Here is a 9,510-nt window from a genome sequence, read left to right on the forward strand (position 1 = left end):
GAGTATGCGATGTTTAGGGTTATGTTTTGTTTTTTTGCAAAGTACATCCTTGAACAATGCGGGGCAGGGCCTGAAAGATTTTCTGTTCACTTGGGAGAGGATAAAAAATAATTGAGAATCACTGATGCGAACAAATGTTTTTATTAATACATATTTACAAAAATACATTCATTTTACGTTCAGTGTAAAATAAATAGATTTAGAAATACAGGCAACCAGGTATAAAGTTACGTTAAATAGGTCTTAAAAATAAATAATTTAAATTAATTGTAATAAATAAATTGCCCACATTTGAGCAATAAATATTTTTCCAAAGAATAAATAATAAAAAAAAAAAAAGACATGTCTTAGTGCGTCATTGAGAAAGTCATGTCATCATCATTCAGTCAATGAATTACGACACCTCGGGAAAAACTTCCTCAATTTGACCTCATTCAATTCAATTTTTTTTTTTTTTTGCACAACTTCCCTTCACGGCTGGTATCATGACCGTAGTGCATTAGACCAAAGGATCTAGACAAGCAGGGACACCCCGCCATTGATAGCAGCGCTTCCCCTCCGCCTCTCTTTACGGGCCAGCGCCCGCTTTCCGTCCATCAGGAAGATGTAGAGCTCCCGCAGGATGCTGTGCGCCGTCATCTTACTGTGGAAAGTATCATCGTTCCGCAGCATACTCAGCAGGGTTTCTTCCTCGCTGCTGCTCAGACTTGTGACCTGGTCGGGTTTCTTCATCTGCGGGGACAGGGTGGAAGGTCATGTTATTGTCATGTGACTGTGACATCTTAATTGTCATGTGACTAGCACTTCTAAATCATCTGAAATTGGGCATGGCTAACGCACGTTGGGGTATTCTTCGATATCAAGGGTGCGCAAACTATGGCCTGGGGGCCACATGCGGTCCACCAAGCGTTTGAATCAGGCCCGTCAGTTGCTTTCTAAGTATTTAAACTTTTAACATACAAACTGTCTTATTCAGTAAAAAATAAAAATGTAAAATTAAATTACATAAGATGCTTAAAGTGCTCCTGAAAAAAGGGACATGAGAACATATAGCTGATAGTATAACACTTTTACGGATAAAATTAGACAAATAATTCAAGGAAAATTCTCGTTATAAAATAGTGTGTGTGTGATATATATGTTCTGACCCCCGTCGACAATTTTGTTAACTCAATGTGGCCCACGAGTCAAAATATTTGCCCACCCCTGTTCTGTATAAAGCAAGGAATTTTCAATGATGTCGAAGGCAAGGTACTTACTTCCTAGAAGCAAGTAGAATAAACTAATGTGCAGGTTATTAATGGGAGTATTATTATGAGAATTATTATGAGAGTACTATAGGGCATTAATATATTTATTATGATCTAATAAGCCAGATATGTTATACGGTATTTTTAATTAGGTAAAAAGACTAAAATAAAAGCAGAAATGCATTCTTTTTTTTTTTATTATTTTTACTGGTGTTTTTTATGTGTAAAATATTCCATGATAGCATTGTATACTATAAAGACAGCTTTACAGTTCATACAAAAGACAGGCAATCATTCAGTATCAGTATATGGTAGTATTGAGAATACTACCATAAATTTAGTGCGACTTCTACTTTAATGTGTACTACTAATCTAATGGAAATACTATGCAAAATACAATTGTGCTAAATTAGTCAATATATATTGTTTAGTTAGTTTTTACCGCAGATTCCCCCACTGAAGTACAGTAATAAATTGCGAAATGTGTTTTTCTATTAAATGTCTTTGGTGAAGATATTATATTCAAATGATTTTTCAAAAAAATGACAATATTTCAGACGTACCTTTTGTCGAATGAAACTGAGTATGAGTCCGGTGTTGCGTTTGGCCTCAAACAGCATTACACTGCTGGGATACGCCTTCTCCACGTGTTTCAGAAGACTTATGTAGAAGGACAAACCTTGGGCCATGCGGTGAAGACAAGCCTCCTGGTGAGAGGAAGGATAAAAAAAAATTGTGTCATGATGATACTGAAAAGTGTAATACTGTAGTATTCCGTATACTGGGGGGGTGAAATATTTGGAGATTTTTCTCCTTCTTTACCTTGCTGAAGTTGACGTTAGGGCATTTTGTTGGAAGCGATGGCACTCTGTAGTTCTCCAGTACATGAGGATACCAATCTTTATTTGGGAATTCATCTTCAAACTGACAATTCAGAAAGAATGACAATCAGGAATGTTCATTCATTCATTCATTTTCTACCGCTTTTCCTCACAGGGGGTGCTGGAGCCTATCCCAGCTGTCTTTGGGCGAGAGGCGGGGTACACCCTGGACTGGTCGCCAGCCAGCCAATCACAGGGCACATATAGACAAACAACCATTCACACTCACATTCATACCTATGGACAATTCGGAGTCGCCAATGAACCTAGCATGTTTTTGGAATGTGGGAGGAAACCGGAGTATATAATAAAATAACCCCAAATCAAGACAGGCTTCACTACACATCTTAAAATACAGCCTGAAGCTCTGCCAGTATAGTTTTTTCTTCAGGAAGTCGGCAAAGCTAGCATCATATGGCTGTTATGTTAGCGCTTAAGCTCACTTAGCTAGGCTAGTGTTGCTAACTCCCTCCTTAAGAAAAACCACGCACTCTAAAAATGTATACGGAAAAAATTGCGGGAATGCTGGAGCCTATCCCAGCTGTCTTCGGGCGAGAGGCGGGGTACACCCTGGACTGGTCGCCAGCCAATCACAGGGCACATATAGACAAACAACCATTCACACTCACATTCATACCTATGGACAATTTGGAGTCACTAATTAACCTAGCATGTTTTTGGAATGTGGGAGGAAACCGGAGTACCCGGAGAAAAACCCATGCATGCACGGGGAGAACATGCAAACTCCACACAGAGATGGCCGAGGGGGGAATTGAACCCTGGTCTCCTAGTATTTGACCAAAAAAAGAGAAGAAACTGTTAAGGTTCCACTTACTGTTTCCTTGTGGTGTTTTGCTGCGCGAATAACAGAATCCCAAACTGGGGATGAGCTGGTTGGGTCCGAGTGCTCCATCTCCTCCACACCCAATGGAAGGGCACTGGGCGCCTCTGTCAGAGGAGCCCCTGCGCCGCACACCATCAGAGCGGCCAGCGTCCACGCAGCGAGTGCCTGTATGTCTGTGAAAGCATTCGAAAAGCATGAATGGAAAGAGGAAGTAGAGGACAGGAAACGTGCACCATTCACAGCCGGTAGTAACAGTTTCACTTACGGGCTTCAGTGGACATATTGCGTCGCTGGTTGGGTTGAGCTTCCTCTTGTTGCTGACCGCCCGGGTCCCGTGGAGCTTGTCTCATCTTGACATTGGCCGGGCATTATATATTCCTCTGACCGCAGGGATTTCCTAATACCTTCCTCCCTCAAACATGACGATAGTAATTCTTTGTTGGGGTTCCTCCTTTGACATCATACTTCTCCGCCTGTCTGTATTCATTCAATATATTATTCAATACATACTTTATTGTGTAAGTTCTATCCCTTGGCTGTGATATGAGTTCAGTTTTGGTGTAAGTCGGATCTTACAGCTAAAGTTTACATACACAGAACACATGAAGGGCACTAATACACACTATACTATATAAAGTCATAGAAAGTAAATAGTAAGACTACTACTGCATGGGATGATCAAAACTGGTTCTCGAGCGACCAGAAATAAGTAATTAATTTATGGGAGTGCGTACATAACCACAAAACCACCGCCTGTATACAGTATCATGGATGCCCAGTCAAATTTATTCTGGTTATACAGGATTCTTGCATCCATCCATTTTCTATGCAGCTTATCAAATCAAATCAACTTTATTTGTATAGCACTTTTCCTGCAAAGACATGCAACACAAAGTGCTTTACAAAATTAAAAACAATTACCACAATTAAATGGAAAAACAAAACCCGAGCCCCCTGACCCCGACAGATGGGCGGACCCCCACATCAAAGGGAGGAACCCCCAGCCGGCCTGCATCAGTTCAATGTCATGATTATGTCACTGAAAATGATGACTGAATATTATTTATTCAAAATTATTGAAATTATGTGTGCAATTTACTGTTTACGCTGTACATTGATGTTCATATTTGATGTCATCTTTTTATTCTCCACATTATCTATCTATCTATCTATCTATCTATCTATCTATCTATCTATCTATCTATCTATCTATCTATCTATCTATCTATCTATCTATCTATCTATCTATCTATCTATCTATCTATCTATCTATCTATCTATCTATCTATCTATCTATCTATCTATCTAGCTCTCTAGCTCTCTAGCTCTCTAGCTCTCTAGCCCTCTAGCTCTCTATCTCTCTCTCTATTTCTCTCTCTATTTCTCTCTCTATTTCTCTCTCTATTTCTCTCTCTAGTTCTCTCTCTATTTCTCTCTCTATTTCTCTCTATCTAGGATGCTTAGTATTCTACACTGGCCACTAGGTGTCAGTAATATTACTGTAATGTTCGGTGAGACACACAAGCACCAGACTAGATCGCTGTAACGTTTATGTCAAAAACATGCTAAAGCTAAAACTCCTGTCTGCCCGCCACTCAGCACCCCGAGGGACCACATTTACGGCGACACACACGAGCAGTCGATATATCATAAATTGCTTATTTCCTCTTATCATGTCTACTACAGGGCGGCACGGCGGTCGAGTGGTTAGCGCGCAGACCTCACAGCTAGGAGACCAGGGTTCAATTCCACCCAGTTTGGAATGTTCTCCCCGTGCATGCGTGGGTTTTCTCCAGGTACTCCGGTTTCCTCCCACATTCCAAAAACATGCTAGGTTAATTGGTGACTCCAAATTGTCCATAGGTATGAATGTGAGTGTGAATGGTTGTTTGTGTATATGTGCCCTGTGATTGGCCGGCCACCAGTCCAGGGTGTACCCTGAGAGAGTCAGGGTCAGAGAGTCAGAGAGTCAGACAGATCCATTATACTCATTTCCTCTCAGGGTTTAGTCACTGATAAAAAGGAATACTGCGGTAATTTGCTGGAGACTTCTGAGTCACATGTGACTTGGCTCACTTGGCTCATCGATCAACTAAATAATAATCTCTTTTTACGTCTTAAGTCAGAGATGTGACTCGTCTCACAAACCAATAGGAGAGGTTCAAGATGAACGTAGTCATTTCATTGTGATACTAACTTGAGGTCACTCAAACTAGTCTTCAGTGAAAGTGTGAGAACTTCCACAGTGTTGATACCAGATCTGCTCTCTTGGGGATGTTGTAAGAAAGGAATGCTGGCATTTCATCTGTGGAAATCTTGGTTTTTTTTTTGGTCTTTTTTTTAAGAAAAGTGACTTTTATTGTTGAAAACACTCACAAAAATACACTTGCATTGCCTGTTAAATACACTGGATTAAAAATGATACAATAATCCACATAGATTGAAATAACTGTATGAAAATGGTACAATAATTCCAGTATGAAGCGTATTGTAACACTCTAAGCTCAGCCTAAAACCAGACCAGACGGGCGGAACATTTTTTTTATGAAGGTCCTAAGAACAATGCTTCCTATCAACGGCAACTGACTTGACCGTAACCCACGCCTACAATTCCCTAACATGCGGGTTCTGCCTCACTTCCTGTCCGTCACCGTTTTTCCTTCCCAACCCCAGAACATATCTCCCCATGGCAACACATGCGCAAATACAACACAGTAACACATAATACCCCTAAGGGTCATTGCAGTATTTTGAAGGTCATGCCACAGCATCTCAATAGGATTCAGGTCAGGACTTAGACTAGGTTACTCCAAAGTCTTCATGTTCAGAGGTGGACTTCGAGATAGCAGTTCATGGTTCCATTTATCACAGAAAGTCTTCCAGGTCCTGAAGCAGTAAAACAGCTCAGACCATCATACTACCACCACCATATTTTACTGTTGGTATGATGTTTTTTTTTCTGTAACGAGCCATTACTTTAGCGCCAGAACACCGTACAAAGTACTGCAGAGTATTTTCCCAAAGGTCTTGGTCTGGCTTTGGTCATGGAACTCTTGGCGGTTTGTGCTTCTTATGGTGGAGTCATGAACCTTAACTGAGGCAAGTGAGGCCTGCAGTTCTTCGAATGTTGTTGTGAGGTCTTTTGTGACCTCATGGATTAGATTAGTTTTGCTCATTTTGGTTGGCCTGCCAGTCCTGGGAAGGGTCACCAGTGTTCCATGTTTTCACTATTTGTGAACAATGGCTCTCACTGTGCTTGGCTGGAGTCCCACTGCTTTAGAACGTTTTTCCAGACTGCTAAATCTTAACTAATTTCACTTAAGTTATGTTTTAATGGAAGAGACAATCACTTTTTCACACAAGGGCCATGTAAGTTTGGATTTTTTTAATCATAAAAAAAATTTCATTGAAAAACTGCATTTTGTGTTCAGTTGTGCTGTCATTGGTCAATATGAAACATTGAAGTGTGACAAACATGGGAACTCTTTTTTTTACCACCACAGTATGTTTAATTAATCAGCATTCTTTGTATTCTCCGACATCTACTCAGACTTCCTCTTCATCACCTTTTTTTCCATTTCACTTCCTCTTATGCTTCTATTGAAATTCGCTGCAGTTGGTGAGACACATAAAAATAGCGTAAAGTTCATATTTTTTTCCCCTTTGGCTTTGTTTGAATTTTTATGATTTAATCATTATGCAATATAATATAATATAGAATAAAATTCCTGTCTCATCATTCACAGCATGGCTTAAATTACAATTTGACCCAATTTAGTATCAGCATGTGACTGTTCCTCATTTGTGTCTTTTCTTATCAATGAAAGACACAATCAGGGAAGTTCTGTTCATTTTTTCGTTTTTGTGTAACTTGTTCTTTGAATACATGGGGAAAATGAAAGTGTCATCATCACTGTATAGATTTGGTTCTATTTTCCTACATTTGCTGGAGGGGTGTGTACAACCAGGTTTGATTTAACTGTTAAAAAAAATTCAACATTTGAGTTTTGTCAGGTTTTATTTATTTAATATTATTGAGACATGCCTCCAGATTAGAGCAGTCCCGGGCTGTACAGCTGAGTGTTGTTGGCATAACAGTGAAAGCTAATCTTATGTTTGCGAATGATGTTGCCGAGCGGCAGCATGTAAATGTTAAACAGAAGAGGACCAAGCACTGATCCTTGTGGAACTCCGCAAGTGACACCACAGTGTCATTAAATACACGGAGTTCCAGTAAAATAGTGTCATCGATGGTATCTTAGGCACCACTGAGTAATAATAATAATAATAATAATATTGAGGAGGTGTCACAACCATAAATAATAATAATGTCACTTTAGAAAGGGCAGATTCAGCAAATGGGAGGTTAGACACCAGCCTATAATTAGAAATACTTTCAAAAATACTGTCAAAGTTAGTTTTTTTGGTTTTTTAGTAGAGGTATTTTACTCATAAAATAATGCATTTGAAGATGCTCGTTTGACGATATGATATCAATGTTTCTAGAATCAAATGTAAGCCTAAAAGTCATACGTTTTGACACCATTGATTTGACTGTAAACTGCAGTTGACTCGTCTAACGGCTAGATGGCGATGTTGCAACAGCTACAACACCCTTCTTGCTGCACTATTATAGTTGCATCTATTTTTTTTTATTTTATAAAATGCTGTGTTATTACTATCATTCCCAACTTTTGTTGTTTTTTGAAATTTGCAAGGAAAAAAAACCCAGACATCAATATTTTATTGCACATCTTTAATAAAAATGTAAACAGTACAAATATTACAAACATTGTTTAATGTAGATTATAACATAATATCATATTAAATATGACATATTGTGTTAATTTTATTTATTAATTTTACAATAAATTATATATATTATAATATATATTTATAATATATAATATAATATATAATATAATATATATTATATATATAATATAATATATATTTTATACATGTTTAGACACTGTAAACATATATAGGATATTTCTTGTGCATGATAAAAAACTATAAAATAATACATTTAATGTCAACAAAGTAAAGTATAATTGTATAATTGTATTATCTGATGAGAGGAAAAAATGGAACCTTGACTGTGCTGATTATCATGATCTGGAACAATGGAGCTTCAGGTTGCGCGGGGGCGTCAAACGATGATGTAATTATGATGTAATGCGACATAATATAATTACATATGTGTATAAAATATATACATAATTATTTAAGATGTTTCTAAAATTCGGTATAGTGGTTAGCACACAGACCTCACAGCTAGGAGACCAGGGTTCAATTCCACCCTCGGCCATCTCTGTGTGGAGTTGTTCTCTTTCCTCCCACATTCCAAAAACATGCTAGGTTAATTGGCCGCTCCAAATTGTCCATAGGTATGAATGTGAGTGTGAATGGTTGTTTGTCTATATGTGCCCTGTGATTGGCTGGCCACCAGTCCCCGCCTCTCGCCCGAAGACAGCTGGGATAAGCGGTAGAAAATGAATGAATGAATTAATGTGTTGAGTTGTGGACTCCTATAGAGCAGCTACACACAATAACCCACACATAAGGTTTTCTAGATCTTCCAGATACTGCACTTCTTTGTGCAGTGTTTCCATGGAAATCCTGCTATATGTGCACAGTGATTGGCTGGCGACCAGTTCGGGGTGTACCCCGCCTCTCGCCCGAAGACAGCTGGGATAGGCTCCAGCACCCCCGCGACCCTCGTGAGGAAAAGCGGTAGAAAATGAATGAATGTTTCTAAAATTGAAATATTTGTGAGGATAATGCTGAGTTAATGCTGAGTTAATGCTGAGTTAAAATGAGTATGTAATGTTCCTTAATAGCTTTGTCATTTGTTCTGTCCAAATGCCAGCGCTGTCTTCAAGCATCCTTGAGAAAAGATCGTTAATCCTACACCATATACACAAAATATATATTTGAATTTGCAAAATGAAATGTCAAGCATCACAATGGTTGAGTTCACCTCATCGCATTGGCGTTTTCTCTTCCCTCTTCTTCTGTGGATGTGGAGTTCCATTATGTATCTTCACTTGGTTAAAGCGCATGCAGGCACTCTTCAATATTTAATCAAGAGTGCATTTGTTTGAAGAGAGCTCTCAGTGTGTGTGTGTGTGTGTGATGAAGATGTCTGACCATGTATGTATGTATGTGTGCAGATGTTGAGTTTATATGCAGGACGCAGGCTTGGGGGGTTGGTGGGGGGTGTAATGCATACAATTGTGTGTAGATGACAGTTTTGGGATGAAAGGCTTTGCCAAGTCCTATGGTAATTGCTTCACTCTCTCTCTCTCCCTCCCGCTTGTCCCTCACGTTCCTTGTGTTCCTCATCTCTTCTCGCCTCTCTCTACCCAATAATAATAATCCCTGTGCAACCTGCAGGTATTATGCTGGAATCATCCATTCAACATGCCATATTATCAGCTTTATTTGCTGTGTGTGCATCTGGGGCTCTGTATGAGCAGGTACCGGTGGCGGGTGTCGGTGTAGTGGAGTCCCCAGGGGGGGGGGGTACCAA

The 9,510-nt window shown here is 39.3% G+C and overlaps 1 protein-coding gene across 1 annotated transcript; it reads right to left on the bottom strand.

Moving 5' to 3' along the window:
* Positions 1–252: 252 nt before the first annotated feature.
* il6 (interleukin 6 (interferon, beta 2)) lies at positions 253–7,068 on the bottom strand. Its single transcript, XM_078791741.1, has 5 exons — positions 7,053–7,068; positions 2,967–3,148; positions 2,073–2,174; positions 1,814–1,957; positions 253–732 (listed from the first exon to the last, which is right to left on the bottom strand). Exons 1-5 carry the CDS (start codon positions 7,066–7,068, stop codon positions 514–516), a joined length of 663 nt encoding a protein of 220 aa, XP_078647867.1. The 3' UTR covers positions 253–513.
* Between the last annotated feature and the right edge of the window lie 2,442 nt (positions 7,069–9,510).

This window comes from Doryrhamphus excisus, linkage group LG7 (assembly GCF_037039965.1).
Source record: "Doryrhamphus excisus strain RoL-2023G ecotype Guam linkage group LG7, RoL_Dexc_Guam_v1.1, whole genome shotgun sequence".
In the NCBI taxonomy this organism is placed as follows: Eukaryota; Metazoa; Chordata; class Actinopteri; order Syngnathiformes; family Syngnathidae; genus Doryrhamphus; species Doryrhamphus excisus.